Source organism: Falco punctatus (assembly GCF_963210335.1).
Source record: "Falco punctatus genome assembly, chromosome: 1".
Classification (NCBI taxonomy): domain Eukaryota; kingdom Metazoa; phylum Chordata; class Aves; order Falconiformes; family Falconidae; genus Falco; species Falco punctatus.
In genome coordinates this window covers 23,967,021-23,990,614 of record NC_137580.1, presented here as the reverse complement: position 1 = coordinate 23,990,614, position 23,594 = coordinate 23,967,021, and the positions used below count along the sequence as shown (strand labels likewise).

The following is a 23,594-nucleotide window of genomic DNA, read 5'->3' as shown; positions in this document are numbered from 1 at the left end:
ATTTTCCCTTGTCCCTGTCTCGACACCATGAATTTGGGGTCAGGCTTTCCCCGCTGTAGGACGTGGCAGGCAGCTAGGAAAGAAAATTCACTCGACTTTCCCTATACGACAGGATCTTTGCAGCAACTGGCTGAGGAAGATTGTGACTAGCACAAAAGTGCTGAGGTGGCTTAACTCCGAACAGAGTGTCTGGCATCCAAAACGTGGCAAGGAGAGCAGCCTCTGGGTAAAAGCAGAGCAAAGAAAGTTCCCAAAGTGTTTTCACAGAGTGTTATTTTTAGCCTAGCTATCCAGGAAGCAACGTGGGGTTTTTTTGGGGGGAGGGACAGACACACATGGAGAAGAGGTGACAGATTCAGCCCACGATGTCAACTAGAGATGTTGCTCCAGAACAACTCCTTTGAGACAACTTGGCTGTAGTAAGGCGCGATGAGTTTCTCATTCCCTGGGCGCATGCTTGCAGTTTGCTAGGTGACAGGTAGCTGAATGTCCGACCGGAGTCCCGCTCCTTGGCTGAGGTTTAGGATCGCAGCTCTGGCCTTCTGCTGAGGCATGTACATGGAAGAGACAAAGCAGCACCTGCAGTACTGTGAGGACCCTAGGCTGTGCCAGCTGCTTTTAGCTAATACAGATAATAAATAATTGCAGTCACCATGAAACTTCCTGGTTGGAACTGCCTCCAGATGAACAAAACTGTTGAACAAATCACCAGCTAGGAAAAAAAACCCAGACCAAAACAATGCAAAAACCAATGCCTCTATTTAGAAGACAATAATACATTTTCAAAATATGTTTTGCTATCTAGATCTAATGGAAATACTTCTCAATGAGAATATTATTTTAATTGGGGAAAAATACTTTTGTGATTTTTAAAACAAGTTTCCACTTGACAAGTAAAAAAAATGTTATGACTTCTCAAGGCCCTACATATACCTTAATATGAAGGCGTGCTTTTGTCCTAAACAGTAAAAGTAACTGCCAAGTCTGCATTCACATTAAACCACGCAGCTGATAACTGTGACACAAATACCAGAGAAGAAAATAACACCATTTTGGTACCCTCCACCATCAAGAACAACATTGTGTTGTCTTTTGGTTTATAAGTTGAAGAAAAAAACCCCAAACCTTAAGGATAAATGCATTGCTAACATGCAATGGGATCCTGTGCAGAGTTAGAACGGTTAAGAGGTCCGTACGGAAAAGCATTTCAGATCATCGGCTTCTTTTTACCTGGTAACTACAGATGCTTAACAAAGTTTCGCTTGGTGTTTCAAGTTAGTTGTACAAATCATTTTTGTGAAAGGCCCAATGACATTAATGATGAACAGTCAGTGCATACTGGTAGTAAATAGTGCGCAACACTTTACAGAAAAGACAACGCTAGGCCTACAGCAAAATTGTTCTTTGTTTCTGGGTGATACCAAAGCCTGCTGTGCTTCCAGAAGGGTACTTCGCAGCCCACACTCTTAAGGCCATTTGCAAATTTTACCCGTGTCATTTCTGTAACGAATCAGGCCATTTTATTTTTGCTGATATAGTGGTTACGATCGTCTGTGGCTGTCAGTGCAGGTACAAAGAGAGTGCAGTGTTGAAAAAAGCAGGATCTCAAGCAGTTTTAAAATGTAGTTTTAAAAGTTGTAACTTAGCTGGTAAGAAAAGTCTCCTCCCTTGATGACAGCGCAGATTCCCTTCCGTCTCTATACCACAAAAATTATACTTGACACGACCATTTCTCCACAGTAGACAACGTTGGGCAGTGGTAGTTGGTATTAGGTCAGCTCTAATAGTTTATTCTCCAAGCTCACATGTTAAAGAAAATCTACTAAGACGTCCTGATCAGTGGGGACCTTTCATCTTCAGTACTCTGAAAGAAAAAAAATGGCAACCCAGCAAGTTAAATGTGGCACACTGGAGAGCTTCCACGGTGGGGAAGCTGGATTGCCGAGACTCCAAACAGGAAAGGAAAAAGCTCTTGGCTACTACGTCTAAGTACAGTTTCCTGTAAGAGAACAGCAGTACACTAAAAAAAGCGCCAGAGGGTGGATGGCAGCGTGGGCAGCGGGCTCACTGTAGCACCTTACAGAGGATGGAAGGCTGTAACCACTCTGGTGGGAGTGGGGACCACAAGGAGACCTATAACTAGCTGCGTTACTTTTGTTTGCAGGAAAAGCAACAAAAGCCATGTAGAGAAAACATGGCCTTCAGGTATCCCTTTGCCATTTTAATCCCTGTGCAGTGTTCAAGAACATCCAAGAGAGCTGGTGTGAAGCTATCCACCTAGGGTGGGGCAGGAATGCCTGGGACAGGGGCCTCAGGTAATGGGGCAATTTTGACTCTCTAGCTGAGCCTGCTAGTAACACAGGCAGGCTCAAAAGCTCAAAGGAAGAAGTACCAGTCTCTCTTGTAAAGGAACCTGGAGTACAGTTCTGAGAGCATCTGCTCATGAAAAGCGCCCTGGGTACCCAGAGAGAAGAAAAAGAATGAAGCCAAGAGCCAAAAAGCAGCTGCTCAAAGCCACTGCTTGAGAAAAGGAGGCTGCAGACCTCGCTGCCAAAGTGCCGCCACTACTGCCACTACCATCACACCCCCAGTCCCGCCGGAGGCATGATGGTAGTGGGTCCCACTAAGATAAAGCATACACATGGTGTGGCTGGGTGCTCAGGAGGTAGGCGTGAGGGTGCTGTCTTACACTGTTGTGAGACAGTATTTAGGAAACACCGTACAAGCAAGACCACACCAAGAACACAGCAACTATTAGGAGAAAACAGCCTACTAGAGTACCCAGTTTATTTCTCCAGGCAGAGGATCCGTAGTTTGTCTCAGCTGAACCAACTGCCTTGCCTATTAGGGTGGAATTCTGCCATCAGCTTTCAATGTGACTAACAACCTTAATGCCAGCATGCCATTTTGGAACAGAACTTCTCATCAACAGACGTACAAACTAGTACTGCCTGGATAAAACTTTCTGCATGCTGTTGTCTATAAAATTCATCTGTTCTTTGGTCAGAAATCTGCATTATGATTCTGAAAAATAATCAACTGGCACAACACAACTGTTTCTACTGAGAATACTGTCAGATTGTCGCTGACTAAACCTGCCCATCAAATAGGGTGGTCTTTTTGCATCTTATCCTTCACGGTCCTCTAGACAGGCTGATTTTTTTATTTTATTTTTTTTTTACTACTGTTGGGAAGGGAATTAGGCACAGGAGACACAACCTGCCTTACCACGTTTCTTATATTAGCTCCATTCCTTTGCTTTGGTGCATTTATTCTGAGTCTATTAAAACTTCCCTTCCCTAGAAAAGTCATTATAAACAAAAACAACATATAAAAATGTTTGTGTGCAGAAAGACACTGAATCAGTAAAATCAACCAAAAGAAAATCAAATACAGGCAGACGTACAGTAAATGTCAAATTCAAATGCTACTTACCTCTTCACTTATTCCCCGGGACCTGCACACGAGCACAATAAAAACAATCCCAAAAACAATTCCTAGAGCCATGATTACGAAGGGGATTGCAGTTACAACATTGGCTTCCAGCAGGACATGCTTGAGTTTGCTGGCAGATGCTTCATCAATCAGAACACTCTGGAGCAGAGAGGGATGAAGAGGGAAAAAGATTTATTTCTGTTCTTCCTTTATATTAGCCCGCATTACTTTTTTGAAGGGTAGGGAACCAACATTCTCACAATTCTACACCTCTGCTTCACTGCTTCTTGATATACTTTCCCTCTAAGAATTTTTAGCTCTCTTATGGTTGGAGAGATTGTCTAGTCTGCATTTCAAAAGAAAGCAGTGATTTTTAACTGTCAGTTTAGGAATGAAATAATATTGGCCTGGAATAGTGGTGTACATCACCGAAACTAGTTCCCTAGAGTCCTCTCTGCATCCAATTAATTCAGTGATCCAGCTGCAGCACAGGAATATTCACAAAAGGCGGTTCAAAAATAGACGTGATCTTGTGAACTCCCACCTCCTCATCCAAGCATCCCTTTTCCTTGTGGCAAATACCTTTGAAATTAAAAGGACTGTCTGACTGAGAGTGTTTTGCAGAGCTGAACTTAATGCTATGGTCAACAAGCATTAGGAGAATGTTAGTTAAGAAACAGCAACAGCTTCCTACCTATCACTGTATAAACCAAGAAAAACAGCGTTTTCTTTTCTGGTTAGCTCAAAGACAGTATTTTTGCAGGCATAAACATACCACAGTGCTGCAAAGAAGTAACAGTATTTACCTCGTTTATATACATCACTGGAAAAATTAGCGTTCGGATGTTGCCTGTTTCACTGTGTAAAAAAAGAAATAATAAGTTATAGTTTTGCAACTTGAGGGCTGTGAAGACAGCTTATAATAGAATAATGATCGAGGAAACTGTCCCTAAAAAACCTATGGGCTGTTCCTTCTTATTCTTGATTTTCACCTCCCTACTGGAGCAGAACAATCTCGATCTCCAAGATGGGTAATAAATCCTGTTTTGGGAGCAATGGCATGTTTTGGGACTTGGTGGGGAGAAAGAGAGAGAGATCTGTAAGAGGCTCATTAATAACCAACTGAATGACAGATTTGTGCCAGTCAGCAGGAATGCTAAGCTAAGCTAATGTTGAAGGTTACTCATATTTGTAAAACACAGAAACTATTGTCCAAGCAACATGCGCACAGCAGCAACCCCCCCTGCAACATTTGGCACACATGAAATAACAGCTTATGCCTAAGTTGGGTTCATGTGCAGCGCCTGGGCACTAGAAAACAAGGTGGTACTTTTCTATAGAAACATTATCAACTCTCCCAAGAGGAATGGGCAGATAGAATACTTCTTTTTTAGTTATAGTATATAGCAAAGCTGTGCCAATAAACATCAGTTCAGAAGCTAAGTAAGAAGAACAGCTACTACACAGCTTCAGCGACAAGTAAATCAACATGCCAGAAAGACACAAGATGAGGGGAATGGTATTTTTGTGCAACTGAGCTGCAGTTTGGGGACATGCCCCTCAAACTGGAATGCCCAGAAAACCAGGCAGAATTCACTTGCAACACCAAAGGAATGAGGCGTTTCACTCATAGGTTACCTGTGCCCATTCGCAGGGTAGTACTGAGTGCCAAAGTTGCAGTACAAAGATTTCTCTTCATCATACCAGTGCAGTCCCAGGCAAAATACTTCTCTCTACCTGATCAAATGAGCCCTCCCTCCTGAGTTTTGGACAGGACTTGCCGGCTGTGATACATTTTGTGTACTTGGTCTACATTTTGTGCTTGTTGGGGAAAGGCACAGGCAGCCCTGTCTGGGGTCATGCCTTCTCATTTGGTTTTCACGTGACCACTGCTGAGAAATGATAGTAAACTGCGATATTTTTGACTCCTAAAAGCTGTGAAGAATAGGACAGCATGTCCTCGCTGCAGTGAGTAGCCACTCTCTGAGTTCTAGCCACACTCCACTGTGGCAGACCCTCTATCTGAGCAAGCCAACCAGTGTGATATGACTGGTGCTACCACAAGCATCACATGGAACCTGTGCATAACATCTTGCTTTTCTTGAGCACTGTCTCTACTCTGCACATGGAACTGCAAAATCTACTTGCTCTGTGAGAAGATACTGCCACTTGTAACTGAGATTTGACTGGATTTCTCTCTCACTTGCTCTCTCCAACCAATATTCCATCTAAACACTGCAGACAAATTCATTTGGAATATCAAATCAGCTATAAGATATCCACCTGGCAGCAGAGAACACTTACAAAAATTCAGGTAATTTTCTGACGTGAACATTGATTTGCATCCGCTTGGCTGCTTGCAGGACAAGCCCTGTCAGCTGGGGAATAAAAGAAATCAATGTTAAAAAAAGAAAAAAAGAAAGGAAATGGGAGAACACAACCTAATATTTACACAGGTGTGGACTTGACAAGGCAAGACAAGACCTCCTTAGGGTTATTACTTATTTTCCTTCACCAAGATATTATTGTAACTCATATACCTACATTCCAGTTTGCCTCTTAAGGATACATGAAGAGGCTGCAATGGAGAGAAGGGTGCCATTGTGCTGTGCAAACTTACACTTGTAAGGCTACAGAGAGATATCCCCTTTCTTCCAGATCCAGCTGCAGTTCTGGAAAAGGCTACCACCTACAGCGTTTTATTCTGGTTTCTGAGTACTGCTACAGAGACTCTGCAATCTCAGCCACAAGGCAAACCTTCCTTCCTCAAGTGTGAAAACCAGATGCTGACCACAGTCAGCGGGAGCGTATGAGCACAGAGTGAAGTGAAACACTTCTCGCAGTAGTGCCACCACTACGTAAGAGTATGCACTTGCATGCACGTGAATATTTTCCTCATTCGAGCAAGAACATTTAGGCTGCAGAGCGGGTGGCAGGGGGGGAGACGCAGAGCTCATTTTGTGGTAGCACAAAAAAGCTGAGTAGCTAGAAGCAGGGTAACAGGAAGAACCTGGCACCAAACCAGGTATGAAGCAGCATCTGCACTAGATCTTAAAGAGAGGAACTATGCAATTGCTTCCTGCTTTAGCTACACATAACACCTTGATGAGTCAGAGCATGATTTTGCCCTTTCCCTCTACCGACATTCGTATGCGTGGATGTAGAGATCAGTGTTGCAGTGGTTTTAGCTGGGATAGAATTTTCTTCACATAGCTGGTATTGGGCTATGTTTTGGAATTGTGATGAAAACAGTGTTGATAACACATGGGTGTCTTAGTTATTGCTGAACAGCGCTCACAGAGCCTTAGGCCTTTTCTGTTTCTCACGCTGCCCTGCCAGTGAGTAGGCTGGGGGTAGGCAGGAAGCTGGGAGGGGACACAGACAGGACAGCTGACCCAAACTGGCCAAAGGCACATCCCATACCATACAACATCGTGCTCAGCAATGAAAAACTGGGAGAGGAAGTTTGCCAGGGCTGCCATTGCTCCAGGACTAGCTGGTGGTGACCAGCTGGGATTTTTTTGCATCACTTGTTTGTCTTACTTTCATTTCTCTCTCCCTCTCCCTCTCTCTCAGTAAAGCATCTTTATCTCAACCTGAGTTTTCTCACCTTTACCCTTCTGATTATTTCCCCCGTCCTGCTCACGGGGAGAGAGTGAGCAGCTGTGCGGTGCTTAGCTGCCTACTGCGGTTAACCACAAGTGTAAAACCATGGACCATCAGTCAGTTACAAGCTCCCTTTATTTCTGACATTTCACAGCAAGAATACCAACAACTCTGTAAGCTGTCATGAAAGACATTATCACCACGCTTCTGTATCTCCCCTCTCGTGATTCCATGCTATCTAAACTGAGTCCAACATCCACAGAATTTTTATTAATTTGCTCTCTTGGACCACATATCCTAGCTTCTTCAACTTGGGGAAAACACATTCAACATAATACTCAAAAGGTTGGGATGGCATGGTGAATGGGAAAAGTAGCCTCATCTGCTGCTAAGAAATATTTCAACCCCTTAATCTCATCATTACCAGTCTGATGGCATCCCTAATTGCACAGGCAGAATGGGAAAAGTATTTTAACTTTGGCTATCCAGCACAATTTGCTCTATACAGCAAATACAAATAGATCAGTTCCAAATAATCTAGTATAGCTTCCTTGAGGTCAATAGGACTATGGCGATACACACCATCCAAGAAGGTGACCTGAACCCATGTGCTTGGATTCACCTACATAACCCTTTAAAAAAAGCTGCACTTACAGGATTGATGTCCAGAAACGTCTCATGATAAGCCTTTTTGGGATGCATGCCCTCTATGTCCTCTATAAACTTTTGATCTGCTTGGTAAAAATGTGGAGCTGATAGAAATATTGGAGCACCTGGAATGTGAAAACATATAAAGTCACCACCTAAGAAAGGCAGAGCAGGATTCAAAGAAGTCTTTGAGGACCTCAAAACTCTTGCCACTGTGCCATTGACAGTAAAAGGAAATGTCCATTCTGGAGCTACAGAATCAGCACTCTGACTCCCTGTCTCCAGAACAAGCCAAATTTTCCTTGTGCAGCATCAGCATGGCTTCATGTCTCCAGCTTGCATGCTGGTCTTTTGCACAATTTTCATTCAACTACTCAGGCATGACAGCTACCCGGATAAGAGCAGAGGATAAATGCCCAAGCTGTTCAGTATGGATCCTGGTACTTCCTTCTGATTCCTTGATTTAAATAATTGCTGGAGCAGATAGCATCTGACAGGAAGATCCCCTCAGATCACTGCTGCATTTTACAACCAATCAATCTCTTGCTGGTGGCCAATTTCACGGAGCACACTCAGAACACTACACGCCTCAAAACGTCCTCATGTATTTCAGATAGAAAGGAGAAATATGTTCCCCACTGATGTCCCTCCAACCTGCTTCCACCACCTAGTAGCATACCTTGCTTGCAGATGCTGACATTGAGGACACCAGTGCCCGGGCAGTTTCCTGGTGGCACACAGAATCCAGCATTGTCTGGGTTAACTGTTGTGTTGGCAAATACCATTGCAGAGGGCACAAAACGGTAGGTTGGGATGCCTGCAACAGTTCCTGAGCTGTCGTACACCAGGTAAAAAGATCTGCAAGGAAGAAAAGCCAGACTCAGATTTGTTAGGTCTTGTGCACACACTGACACCTGCTGCAGAAGTCTGCTGATGCCTGTGTACTAAGTCTGCAGTAAATGACAGACTTGGTTTAAGCCCATTTCAACAATCTTCTATATTACATTTAATAGCTTTAGATCAGCAAGCACACATCTCGTCATTCTGCTGCTGCACAAAATGGACACTCCTGCACCCAGCTGTGCTGCTCCAGGAACACTAGCGCCCACCTTCAGCATTTCAGGGTCTTGCTCTGGGCCCCACATTGCTACTGCCCGTTGTGTGAGACAGTGCTGGTATTCGCTACTGAGGGGGAAAAGGAAAGGAACACAGTCGTGGAACACAGAACAATTTGGCAAGTCCTGAATTTAGCATAACACACATCTATATTGATTTAAATAGAGAATTTCTGGTTGGTTTTGTTCTTCACAGACAGGGCAGTGGGCAAGGGAGGAGACAAGGTGGAACACAAAGAAGGAAGCATCAAGATTTTCTGCATCTTGTTGCATTTCAAACAGCATTACATCAAGTCATGAATCTCTGAAGAAGGCAGCCTGGGTTCTCTAAAAAAGCAAGACACAGAGGAGGGGGTCTGGAGGAAAGAAGCTTCAGGCAAGGTTCATATAATTCCTTCCATTTGCCTCATTACTAGCCTTGCAAGACAGTCCAGTCCACCTTTGCAGTCATCTTCCAAATTTTCACTTTATTTTGAGATAGCACATCCTTAACTTGATGCAGATTGGGGTTTTTTTTGGTTTAATTCTCTCATCCTTCATACCATGAATAGATGCAGAACACTTAAACTGTTAAATAAAGTCACAGGAGGAAAAACAACGGCCTAACATGAAACCTCAAGAGGAATGGATGTAAATGTTCTGCTTTAAAGTCTGAGCAACATTTTCTTCTCCTTACCTGCAGAAATCAGAAGAAAAGATGTAAATGTTCTCATCTTTGCTAATCAGTGGGTGAAAGGACGTCCCATCTGTTCCATTGATCATGTTACATGACTTTGTTGTCCACCAGCTCAATGACCTGAAGAAAACAAAGCAAAGAGAGTAAGGGTTAAAAGATCCTTGAGCGGTGTTCAGGCAATGACAGCTCATGGTCTAATAATTAGACCTGTACCTGTACAGGGCTAAGTCCTATCACCTCAGCTCCGCTAACAAAAAAGGGGATTAAAATGGGTTTAAATTGCATCTGTAGTCTCTTTACACTGGTGCCAGGCAAGCAAGAACACATCTGCAAGTGTTCCTGCCATATATGCAGTTGCTGGCAGATGTTTTGTTTAATGGGAGGCGGATGTTTTAGGCAGTTCATCTTTGGCTTCTCTGTAACACACGCTGCCCACTGAAGAGGCATTAGACACCTGGGTACAAGTTGGCCCAGCCTTGACTCTAGGTACAGAGCAGTGAGGAAGCGTGGTGTCTGGGAACACTGGCTGCGTACATGCAGGAAGACACCCACAGGTGGCTGGGATGGGTGTCCTAGAGGAGGGAATGGAGAGGGGGTCACCTCTGCCAAGAGGCGATCAGGGCTCTGGAGGAGAGTATCCACAGCAGTCTGCTCGCCAAGGGCCAGGGCTGTCTTCCTGTCACAGCTATATGACACATACCAAAATACTGGGGGGCTGGTCTGAAGCTACAGTCGCTAAGAGCTACTGCCATCCTCAGAATAAAATGACTTTTTTTTTTTTTTTCCCTTTTTGTGAACAATGCTTACGTTCATCCAAAATGTGAAAAGGGGCAGATTTGGACAGAGGCCACACCATGCTGAAAAACTTACTCTTTTCCTTTCCATTCCACAATCCTTGAGAAGTTCAGGTAGTTTGTTTCCCCGCTTAGGAAAACATACTCTCCATCATCGGTTCCATTCATCTGCAAACAGATACGTGAGCTTTTAATCACTCTGCTCATTCTGTAACACCTGGCTGGTAACTACAACAGAGTGGCAGGAGCTGATGATGTCATTATGTCAAATCCACCCCAGGAGTGATGGACTTCCCCTGCAGTAAGTGCAATTCATTAAGCCCCACCTTGAATATAAATGCGGTGGAAGTGACTGGGCTCAATTCTTACATCTCCCAAGTGAAGGAAATATAACACTAGAAGAGCTTTTTTTTTCCCTTCAAAATTTGCCACTAAAAAACAGCCCTTAGCAAAAAAATAAACCCACAGCAAATGACCTGAGCACTGCAGATGATTTCCAAGAAACAAGGAGCCCCCATAGCCCAAAACATGCAACCAGAAACTCTGTGGAAGCCCGTAATGGCTCCAGCACAGAAATAACATACAATTTCAATCAATTACTAAAGAAATTGGTCAGGAAAATTTTCTAGGAGTTTGCACAACCAGCCCCACAGAGCTCGTGTTATGCAAGCGAGCACAGGCAATACTGGTTAGTCCTTGGGAAGCTTATCCACACCTGATAAAGAGAAGTCAGATAAAAACACTCACAGCTGTGCTACCAGCCAGTGCCTAGACACAGCCAAACTGAAGAGGGAACATCCTTTTGCTATCCCTGCAGCCTACGTCCTGGCCTCAGCCCAGGCACATCCTTCTCAAGTGGTGATGAGAGTCCAAACTCTGCAGCAAGGAAATCATTCCCCATGTAAAACATCAGAAAATCTCACATCCCAGTTACCTTATTAAACAAACCAAATACTGGATCGATCTCAGGATGCAGAAGATGAATGGTGGACAGGAGCCTGTCTTTGTAGCCCCACAGTAATTCATGAACTGTGTGAACTGTAAACAGGGATTCTTGGTACAGAAGCAGCAGCACTTCTGTGGCAAACTGAAGAGGAGTTGACCTGGTCCACTCCATCGCTGTCTGCCAGGGAATTGGAATAAGGGAGCAATGGTCAGATTTATTGTAGAATAAATAATACTGGCTGAGGCACACACAGACACATTTCAGCACTGCACATGTTTCAACTGTATTTTCAGTTTCGTTATTTCTACTCGCAGCAAGTAATGTGCTGCCTAACAGGTTCTTCAGCTCTTCTCCCACAGGGATGTGCTCTGGCAGATTCCCGTTCAGCCTGGCACTGGCACACAACCAGCTCAGTTCCATGCCATTATCTGCCACAGTCTTAAGATTTTAAGTGAACTGTGCAAAACCGCTTTCTAAACAGCCTAAATTTCACAAGTAAGTTACAGCCGGAGACATGCTTTGAATTTCACCGTTAGGAAGTCACTGTTTACATTTTTAAAAGCCATTTTTCGAAGATAGCCATTTCTCCAAAATGCAAACACCACCAAAATTTCTAGCTGACGAGTGATTTTACAACATGTCCTTAAAAAGGCAAAACCAAAAGAAGGCAATATTACTTGAGCGAATCAACCTGTAGTTCTAGTACTGCCTCTTACAGCACATCACAGTCAAAAATCCGAATAAGAGGTAATCCTTACCACTGCTCAAATGCCTGGGAGGAATTGTAAATACAGTGACTGTATTGTTTGCAAGTTTTAGTAAGCTGAGTCCTATCTACTACTATATACAGTGCATTTATGTATTAATCCATAAAATCAAACAAGTTATTTTTGGAAATGCTGGGGCAAAAGTAGAAATTAAGGTATCCTGTAATTGAAGTCAGTTAAACTACTACAGGGATTAGTTACACAACCAGCCAGTATTCTAGTACAGTCTAATTTCCTTTGGAAGGTATAACAGCTTTAAATTTGCATGTTGGCGTATACGCCTGTACGAGACCAAAAGTAATGGTCTGCCTCTGATCACCAAAATGAGCATTTGTTTGCAGAGTACCTTCACCTAACATAGCTTGGGGTACATGTTTTAACTTTAATTTTATTCTGACAGCACCCTTTCATTCAGCTGTATCTGAAACTCCTCTGCTATAATTTTCTGTTTGAGATGCAGACTTGCAGGCAATTTTTGCGATTTTGACAAAAACAACCTCAAGCATTCCAAACTTTCTCATTCAAAAGTCAGAGTTCCTCCTATACATTTGACATGACTAATTCCCTAGTTTCACTTACTCATGGAAACTCAACAATCCTGATTTCTGCTCATCTCCAAATTGTGTGTGTCAGCTCTCAGCGCAAGGGTGAGGCACTAACACTACAGAGGCGTATGGAGAGGGAGGAACATTAAAAAAAAACACCCCACAACAGTCCAAACTAAAAGCAGTAACTGCCCCAGACATAGACTGACTCTCTCGTTCTTCAATCACATTTATCTACCACAAAGGGAGAGACAATATGAAGCAACAAGCTGCTAGTTATAAAGCATATTAAGATGATTTCTAAGCATAAATGAAAGAGAACTCACCACTGCAGGAATGTTAACTGTTCTAATCAGGTCCACTTCAGGGTCTCCAACTGACTTCTGAGGTTCAAATATATACGTCTTTGGATTCAGAGCAGATACTTTGGTACCGTTGTCCAAAAACTGAACATGCACTCTTGGCCTGTATTCTCTGAAAAACAAGAGAATTGGTTCTCTAATTGAGTTAAACAAGTACACATAACATTAATTGCAATTAACTTATGGCTAGTCTACTGCTTTAAGCACATAAAGGGTTGGATTTTCAGCTCATTGGGAGTAGACTCATTTTTGCTACTGTTGCTGTCAGCAACAAAACTCCCCTTGGTGTCAGTGTAAGCTGAATGAGACCTCACAGGGTGCTTCCAAAAATGCCACCCCACATGTTAATTGCACTTCATATTTTTGCTTTGTCTTTAAAAACCTCCAAGGAAAGAGAACGATTTCAGACCATACAGAAGGATTTAGAGGCACTATATATGGGACTGTCCTTGAATTCTCTTAAATTGGAAAATGAAACTTTTGCCTCTTTGCTGCAGGCAAAATTCACTTCCAGGCTGAACAAGATGTAGGTTTCACATTAAGTCTCATTAACCTGACCTAAGAATCTACCAGAATCTTTCTGCTGGCTTCAAAGTACTAGGAATTCTGGGCTTACATGTGACAGGACCACAGAACAAGCCTCATTTAAGGCTCTTCTCCTTCAATTCTCAGGCAGGAATCCGGGACACAACAGAAGTCCAACTGAATTTTTGCTGTGAACTACTCATGGCCCGGGAGGTTGCTTCTGTTACTGTCTATGTACTCTGACAAGCAGCATAAGACTCAGGATTGCTGACAACCAAATGCAATTGGCAAGAAACATCAAATGCTACCTGCTGGTCTGATGAGGAAGTCAGATCTTAATTACTCTGAAACACATGTCATTACCATAATTCAGTCCCTTGCCACTACAATTTTACTAACAAGAAACATACAATTCTGCAGAACTGTCTGGCTCAGGCTCAAAATGAGTTTTACATGTGGCTTCAGCAAACCTGAAAAGGGAAATGGCAGGCTGTCTGCTCACGGCACCATCTTTTTGGCGTACACATGAAGTGCACTGTATTTCAGAAGTCTACATTGACTCCAGAGTTTGTTGGCTTTTACCTTGCTTTGCTTCCTGTGTAAATTTTAAGTCTCAAGACGTGAAGGTGAATTATCCTGCAAGACCCTGTGCTATGATGTTTTTCATTCATTTCAGATCCTGGCTGCACTAGATCCATCAATGCAGCTTCACGACAGGCTGTATTTCTCTGGTTCAGTCTTTCACATTTAAAGCAAACTGGAAAGGCCTGTGAACCTGTTCTTATTAAAACCCAACCATTTCCCATCTTCCCTACACAAACAGCGTTATCTACCACTGCCACATTTTGGCTTGATTTCGCAAGAGCCTCTTGTACAGCAATCTGCTTCATGTCCTAGGGCTTGAACTGAGGGGATGGAAATTGACAATTGTGAAGTGCCTTCCCTAAAATAGGCCAGAGTTAACCTGAGAAGCCTCTCCAACTCTGAAAGGGCCGGAGAGGAAAATAATACTCCCTGATTAGAGATACAAGTACAAGGCTCTCCGATGTTAAGGACCAAAATCTGTAAATGTGTGCAAGACCAGACAACATTCAAGCATTCTTTGGGACTTGGCAGGCTTGAGCAAATAAACAGCTTGGCCTTTTTATTATTTTATATGCTGCAAATTCAACTTTCAGGATTTAAAAACACAAGCATTACTACATTTTTGTTACAGAAACTACCTCTGTACTCTGTAAACTGGGTTTACAATGTATGTTGGTCAAAACAATGAACTGCAGGAAGGATCTGCAGGAAGAGATTTGATTTAGCTGTCCCACCTCCTCTTTTTCACTCAGATTTTTTTCCTCTGCTTGTCTGGGCCAGTTTACTTCCAGCTTTTCTCCCCAATACTCTGTTTAACAAAAACACTGGGCCACGCACTTCATGTTAGGGCATTTTAGGTGTTCTGCCACATGCTAAATCTAATGAGTCTTTAATGCTTTGCTACATGGGGCCTGTGAGACAAACTTGGTATCTATTTTCTGGCTCGAGCAGGCAGTATGTCTGCAACATCCCTCCCTTCTCCTTCTCCTCCCCCTCCCACATGCCTCCTCTTTTCCCCCACGCGCTGCTGACAGTTTGGTAGGGTTGGCAGTGACAGCTAGGCAAGGATTAAAGAATCTCCTGGAAAAAAAGCACTCCACTTTCGAACTTTCCTCTTTATTCTATCAGATGGAACACAGTACAATCGAATCCTGTTCAGACATGTCAAAATCAGGCTCACCAAACAAGCCAGAAGCAACTGAAACACACAGTGCTGGAACCTGCAGCCTCCCTCCCTCACCCACAACAAACAATTCAGCCTGTGGCATGTATTAAAGGGGAAGGCTCTGCCAGCCAGCCTCCAACCAGCAGCCCAGGCTGGGCCCCTCCTTGGGCACACACCAACCCAGCCAGCTACATCACCAGCTCTGTTCATCCCACTGAACTCTTTCATGGATAAGCTGCAGCTTCACAAACTGGACTACACGTGGTACCCAGAAGACACTCGGAGCTAAGGAAAGGGCAAAAAAAAGAGGCTAGCAAAGGGTGCAAAAGAGCATGAGCCATGTGGTTTCATGTAGCTGTATTACATCTAGAGCTGGCCCTATTTATCTTCCTGGCAGAGAGAAAGCACTGCTGACTAATTATCAGCGCTACACTACAAAGGCCTGAATAAAAGCTTGGGAACTTGAAAGTTTCATGTATCTTTTCTCCAGCTTTACTGGTTTATCTAATACAAGGTGTTTTGCCAAAGCACCACATGTAGTTTTGCCAAGGCTGAGGAGACACAGTACTAAAATACAGAGGAGACAGGGAAAGATTGATGGCAGAGGGTGAAGCAAAGCCAAGGTATGGGAAGAAAGAAACAGAAAGGCAAGACACACCACAGAGAGCTTACTACAAAGGCTCTCCCTATTCTACAGTGCGTTTTCCAAATCCTGACAAGCAGATTCTGATCATTTTACAGCTTAGGTAAAGACAACTCCTTCTGGCACTAAGCTGGTACCCGGTCTGAATGAACATGTGTGACCAGAAGTGAGACTGACAATGAGAAATCAACCTTTTTGCCATGGTTCTCTTACCTCCATGACTCCAAAGACAGTAACACTTCCTGCCACAGGTCTGCTCCTGGTTTATGCTGCTATGTGCAGCAGAGCAGAGTGAAGCTCTAAAGGAAATCTCATTTGTAAGGTGACTTTAAAATCTCTCCATGTGCAGCAGAGTCCTACTGTTCAGTGTGCAGCCCTACCACACAGAAGGAGAGTTCAAGAAGCTGGATAAGCTCCAACACTGCACATGGCCTTAGTAAGTTTGTCTGTCTGTAAAAACAGTAGACATGTCTAACTATAAAGTAGGTTTTATAGTGAGGGCTGGCTGAGAAAGATCCCTGTGTAGTACCACACTCTAACTGGTTTTCTGGCTGCATTTTTACCAACGTGAATTATGCAACTTCGGCTAGGAACTGAGTTCTGAGGGAACACATGAATCATGCTTTTATGCAACCCTCCTCTCTCCACTCTCAAACATCACCCAACTGTTTTTTCTCTCATAAGACAGTAGGCCAAGATGCAAACAACTTCCTCTGTGTTCAGCAACTGAGGAACAGCAGCACACAAGCAAATCTTGCCCAAAATCTGATGGAAGTCACTGCCTTAAACTGAAACTGATTGCAGGTTCTCCAAGTGTCAGCCTAGTTGTACTGTCTGGGTGGGGTATGACCATCGTCCCTTCAATAAACTTCTGCTCACACATTAACAGGTAGGTTTTCTCCTACAATGGGACCCCGACCATTCTGGATCCCACTTTTCAGCTTCCTTCCACACAACAGGTTTGATGAAACATGCAAATAGTGAAATGGTCCTACCGGTAGGTGTATGGCCCTATTTCCTCTACAAGAGGAGTATCGCCTTGAAGCACTTCCAAGGGATTTGTCACATTAAAAAAGTAGAACTGCATGTAGACTGGTGGAGGAGGATCCTCCCAGGCTTCAAAGGTTTCCGTGCCATTTTTCAATACTGTTCCCTGAAACAAAAGAAAGACAGATTAGCTGTTAACAGTAGATTCTGTATAATATGTATAGGCAACAGAGGAATTGTTGTCCTCAGAACAAGTGCAGGCAATAGGATTTGAGACCCCAATTCTATGAAGGCTTATAGATATGTTTTGGTTTGAAACATCTCACTAAGTACAGACAAGATAAGGCACACGCTACAATGGCTTGCAGGCTAGGGGCATGCATTTGTTGTGTTGCCTGACATTTTTCAGAATGAAGGTTTATCAGCTATTACACAGCAATCCTGTTCCATTTCCCATGTCAGCAAAAACCTAACTTAGTGTAAGATACCACAAGATGTGCCAACATTACAAATAAAACTGGAACTCAACAGTGCAAGGCCAAGGGGTCCTAAGAGAGGCCTCTTAGGAGAAACAAGGCCAGAAAAGAAGCTTAGATTCCATGTGTTTTGGTTTTGTTTTCTTTGCCTAAGAATGCCAGATTCCAGTACAGCTGCAAGATTCTGTCTCTAAAGCAATGAGACTTTGTTTTTCAGTGGGCTGTGAGGAAAACTTACAAGTGACAGGAACTGCTTTCACGTAGGCATATTAGGATTTGTGCCTTTCTGAGGTCTCTGAACAGGGCAAAGATTCTTCGCCCTCTGTCTTTAATCACTTTCCTACAGCAATGACAGCACATGCATCTCCAGACCCATGGACCGTCAGTCTATTTTATAAACAATAAAACCTGGACCTACAAAAGAAAAGCTATAAATCATAATTGTACCACAGAAGCACTTAATTAATGGATCAGTAATTCCATTCCCTACTAGCATACACACTATAAGGTAAGTCACAGCTGTACCTGTATGTAGCTCCTTTAGAAACACATAATAGAGGTCTCAACACCTCATTTTACTACCATTCCATTTTAGATAAAATTCACCCAACTACAAAAGCATCACCACCAACACACCAAAATCAAGGCTTGTCATATAGCTGTAACACTGGTACTGCTACTGTGGTAATAAAGAGAAATTTGGCTTGCAGAGTGGAATTTTCAGGAATTAGCACAAAGAAAACTGTATCTTTGAAAACCGTATCATCTGTAGGCGGAAGAAGGGGAGGGGGGAAATAATTTGCAATTAAATGGGTCTTATCAACACTTGCTCCTTTTATTCTTCTGAGAAAACAAGTCAAATATTCTAAGTGCAAGCTCAAAAGCAGGGCAGTCTGACTGGACAGCTGCCACTTCTGGGTTACTGTTTATGGGGTCTCATCAGCCACAGTTGCCTCAGGACTCATTCTTGGCTTTCGCACTTCAGGAGCTGTTTTCTCTCCATGTAGATTTTAATTTAAAGAGAAGACTGTTTCAAAGAAAAACTTACTGGCAGGAGCTTGGCATGGCAGCAGTCTTGCTGAATGGCAATGAAAGCCAGCCCAGCTGGTAGCACTTCGCAGTTTCAGACTGCTTTCCCCTGAGAATTTCAAACCATGTTTTCTGTGCACAGCACAAAAAATAATATTTAAGACATGCTTCAGGAGCTTCGAGCATTTCTTTGGAGCTACCAGCACCTCATATATACCATCTATACCATATACATACAGCCCTATGGTTTTTGATCCCATTTTCTTGCCTTCTATGCCAAGAAGACTCCTCCCTGTATTCCCACAGACCCCTCCTGAGGTTGGTGTGTAGGATCAGGAACAGAAAATCTCCCCAAGTCAGGCATGCTGCTTTCATGATGTCACCACAAAGGGCTGGGAGCAAGGCAGAAATGTATTTAAGACACCTATAGATGACCGTGATAGTTTTTCTCCACACACAGAGAAGCACATTACAAAGCCATTATTTCAGAGGTGGTGTGTACTGAACTAGGGATGTCTGCTCCCTTCCTAAGTTGTATAAATCTCACATCTCTCACGTGCATGAAACGCAATGACTATAAGCTTGACACTGATAAACAGAGCAACTATTGCCTGTCTTGATCGTAACCATCCGTATCTAGGAATTTAAACTGTTCTCTAACAACTACTAAGCATATTCAGGACACCTATCTATTGCTCAAATGTCTGACATACGAGGCAACTAAAATGAGAGATTACTACTCGGTCTAAATGTGCAACGTTTAAAAAAACAAGTTCACCCTGGTCATATTCATTCCAGTTTGAGGCTCCAGTCTATCCTTTATGATGGAGGGATCACATTTACAATGTGCAGGGAGGCTGTGTCCCCTGCCTTCCTCTCCTGAATTAGGCTGAAAACAAGAAGCTCCCCAACTCCATGTAGCATCCCTATGTGTAGGGTTTCCACCACACTCTCTCGATTTGCACAGAAGCATGAGATTACACGCAAAGAGCATTAGTAAGAAGGAAACGAAGGAGCTTTTATCTAGCAGGTTGGTTTAAATACAGGCTCCTGAGATTCTGAAATGGTAAGTGAACCCCTGGGATAGGGCTGTAGAGCAAAAGGGTAGTGGAACAAAAGTCATCTGGTGATTTATCTCCTGGATTCTGCAAGACACCATTTGGCTCTCCCACAGAAATGACATGACTATTTATAGCTCTGTACAGTGACAGCCCCAGTTGTAAACCCAGATTCACAAACTTCTGAGCTGGATTCAGATAGACTCCTGTGAAACTCTCCAACAATAAAATATGACAAGCTCTTTTCTTCTGGTTTTTTTTGCCAAATGTTACAGGGATATTTGGGTCTACCACATGCTATTACACAGCCTAGATCTGAGAGAAAAGGATGAGGGCATATTTTTGAGCAAAACATATGTCCACATCCCTCAGCTGGTGGTATTCAAGTTTAGCTCTGCTGATTTCCTTCCACACCAGAGTAGGATCTGATGTTACACGACTGGGATTGCTTGGGTTTTGTCAGAGCTTGTGTTCACTACTAGGTTGGGCAGGCTGCAAGATACTAGAACAGAGCACTGCTCTTTAAAATATATAAAAGATAGAGCTCCAGTGTAGATATTGCTGCTGTACCATTTAAGGCCAGAGAATCGGATCTTTCCTCCTTTCACATTTATGTGCAAGAACAGGAGACACAACTGCCTCATCCGCTGATGTCTCCTTGTCTTGACAGTGCTTCACACAAAGGAAATAAAAAGCAAGCTTTCCCTCCCAAATATAGCTGTTACTTGTAGTGACAGTGCAGGTGGGAAATGGTACTGAACATTTTTGGAATCTACACAGAAAATTAAATTTCATTTTTCTTCCCTGGAACTACAAAATGTTCTAATTCCAAGACATGTTTTTATGCATTCACCTGCGACAGAATTTAATTGCAACTTTTTAAGACAAGTATAGGGATAAGCTTTCAGAGCAATATGAACAGACTTCTCTAACCCTGCGCCTTGGGAATGGTCTGCTCAAAAGCAGCATCTCAACGGATCCTTCATCTAAGCCTCCAAACTAACTGTGCCAAGAGCTATAAAACAACATAAACCAATATAAAACAACATAAAACAACAGCAGCAAAAAAGGATCAATACATAAACTACATCAAGGGACAAAGTATCTCCCCTGTCCTTCTGGGCCCTAAACACTCCGGACAAACCAGCTCTAGAGAAGGCTGGCAACAAAAGCCCAGTGAAATTTCAAGGGGTCAGAAGACTAAGCACCTTCTAAAATGATCAGTGTAAGGTATGTGGCATAAAGCAAACACTTGAGGTAAAGGACTGATTGCCCACATTTGGAATTAGGTGCATAGATCAGAGGCTGTTATAAACTGCAGGTTATGGCAGTAAAATACATAACCATATAACCAACACAGAGCACAAGGCAAACACTGTGAGCAGCTAGGAAGGCCTTTCTCCTGTAGGCAGCTAATTTATTCTTGTTCATTACAGGCTTTTTCCCCCATTATTCACTGGAGTTTCAGGTGCTAGCCCCTGATAATAAACAGGTATTGGCCAAGCTGGACATTTGATGCGGCGTGGCACTCGAATTCACAAAAACCCAGAAGACTGGCAAATGCTACAGAAGTAAGTTGACAGGATTTAAATGCCTTCTGGGAAAGGTGCTCCCACTGTCCTTGTCACTACGCCTCCGCCTGCTGATTTTTAAGGGGATGTGAGGTCTGACAGCAGGCTGGATTCCCCACTCTTCCCACATCCCCTCTGTATCCAAGAGCCCTGTCTTCGGCTGGAAAGGATGCAGCACACTGAAAGCTGACCCACCCTCAGCGGTTCACAGGTCCTAGGTTTGGACACACAGGTGCTTCAGCTGCTCCAAAATGTGGTCTTCTGTTTCAGCTGTAGTTGAGACTGCAAAGACAGCTCTTCACGATGAGTCAGCTCTGTTTCAGGACCACTGGAAAGCCCTCAAAGGAACATGAACTACCTGTCAAAAGGGCAACCTCTTGCCCCTTCTGCAACTCCTCCAGTGACAGACAAGTTGAGGAGGCTAAGGGCCAGAGCTCAGAGATAACGTTTCATGTCCAATGCCCTGGACTGCAGGGAGCTGGAAAAGCTCAAGTCTTGCCACATTTCAAAGGCAAACTGAGATTTGTCTATTTGCCCAAGGTTTTCTAAGCTGTATACATGATTACACAAGAGACAGCAACTTTCTAGACTACGCACAAATGAGAAAAAGCTCACATGGAATAAGACACATATGGAAAGTAGCCGAATCAGCAGAGTGATTGGGAGCACACTGCTTTGGGGCTGAAAGTTGTACTTCTGCAGCTTGTGTGTGTGGCTCCTGGAGAAGGCCAGGAAGGAGTCCATAGCTAGCGCAGGGAGCAGGACACTTGATTCTGTTCATCCAGACATATGGTAGCACAAGCTGAAGAGCAGGAAGCAGGAAAATACTGAGCTCTGGAAACTTTATCCTGCATTACTGAAAGCTCTGCTGAGCGAATACCAACTTACTCTTACATAATCAACCACTAAGGGTAAGGAGCATGCAGCTAAGAGATAATACGCATAAGGAGGATCACGCCTAATTCCTAACAGTCTTATGCTCTACCACCAAACTATTTTTTTTACCCCATTGCTCTTTTGACAGGAGCATGAAATAGACTTGAAACTAGACCTTCTGCTGTGATGCGGAGGATGACAGACTCCTTTCCGAGGAGACCCAAGGTCTCGGAGATGGACCTGCAAATAAAAGCCTATGCAAAACGCTACTGATTTGGCTTGGTTTGCATACAATCTGCATACATTAACATTCACATCACACCTGGCTTTCAGACTGGCTAGAAAAGGTATGGGCTGACGATCAAATGACTGCAGGATAAACCACCCATTATTACCCATGCTACGCTCCAGCATGGCAGAGGCACATACCTGAGAACAAATGCTGTAGGAGTAGCTGTACGAGCAGTTCCTGAAGAGCAGCTGGTGTGCTGGCAAGCTGCAGGACTGCTTAGCCTATGGCAGCCTTTTGGGGGTTTTTTTGCTACCCCCTGAAGTTTACAGGCACACAACCTGCTTTAAGCTGACTGCCAATCTAAAATTGCATTTGCTAAACCAAACTGCTCTAAGTTAAGACAATACAGCTTCTATGTTAGGAAATGCTCCCTGTCAATACCCCAAAGAAAAGAACAGTACAGTGGTTAGGACATCACAGGGGATCAGCACACTTTGGTCACTAGTTAGACAACAGCACTGGTCAAACCCCTTCATTTGTTAGCACTCTTGGCTTCTGTGTCAAAATAACAAGAGGATAATATATCTCGGACTAGGTTAATAAATAATTGTCCATTTACATGCATCACAGGTATTTTAAGGGAGTTACTAACACAGTTGACCCTTCTCACTGGACCACCAGATAAATGTATCACCAGTATGAAAGAGGAACAAAAGCTCAGACCGTGAACAGTGACAGGCTCTGCATTCGTAACAACACTAGGACGGGTGTCCCTGACCTGTGCTACAAGCAGCCTTTAACAACAGGGTGACATACCTCGCTGTCATCACCCAGCCTGGGAACCTACCACGTGCTTCAGCCCACAGCACCTCTGGCCGTGCTCCAGAGGCAGCGCTAAATGGAGCTGCAGAACAACCTACTGTACAAAAGCTGCAACAAATCTGCCACAGGGATGGCAAAACAGGAGGGGTGCTTTAGGTGTCCCCTGCTCGCCTCGTGAGAGGGCTCCTCACCGCGGCTGCTGCCCCACCGCCAGCGCAGCTGCCCCAGGAGAACTGGTTTTCGCTCCCACTGACCCCGTTTTACCCGGCCCGGCCTGGGCCCAGCGCAGCCCCAGCCCCACCCCGCGCCCCAGCCCCGCCGGGCGGTGGGGCCAGGGGGCTCCCTGCCCAGGGATGCTCCTGCCCTCGCCCAAGCACAGCTGGGGCAAGGGGGGAGCCAGGCAGCGCCTCCCGCCAGCCCCATCCCTCCCTCCCTCTCCTCCCAGGGTGATTCTGAAAGGGAATAAACCGCTCCGGAGGGACCGGGGTGGGAATCGGGCCGTGCTCTCACCTGCTTCACCTGCAGGTCCACCACCGTCTGGAAGACGTGCGCGACCAGCAGCGAGATGCTGGCGATCAGCAGCGTCATGGCCAGGACCCCCACGGTGACGAGGCACAGCGACTTCATGGCTGCTGCCGAGGAAGGACTAGGGGCCGGGCCGCCGCCGCCGCCGCCCGCAGGCTCCGGGCCGGGCGCAGGGGGCGGGCGGCCGCCTCGCTCCGCCCGACGGG

The 23,594-nt window shown here is 44.2% G+C and overlaps 1 protein-coding gene across 1 annotated transcript; it reads right to left on the bottom strand.

Moving 5' to 3' along the window:
- Nucleotides 1-740: 740 nt before the first annotated feature.
- On the bottom strand, nt 741-23,594 carry SCARB2 (scavenger receptor class B member 2). The gene is made up of 12 exons (XM_080409191.1): nt 23,374-23,594; nt 16,808-16,965; nt 12,859-13,006; nt 11,209-11,397; nt 10,351-10,442; nt 9,481-9,600; nt 8,369-8,547; nt 7,696-7,814; nt 5,740-5,813; nt 4,242-4,293; nt 3,436-3,594; nt 741-1,864 (listed from the first exon to the last, which is right to left on the bottom strand). The coding sequence occupies exons 1-12, from the start codon at nt 23,488-23,490 to the stop codon at nt 1,823-1,825; spliced, it is 1,449 nt and encodes a 482-aa protein (XP_080265317.1). The 5' UTR covers nt 23,491-23,594; the 3' UTR covers nt 741-1,822.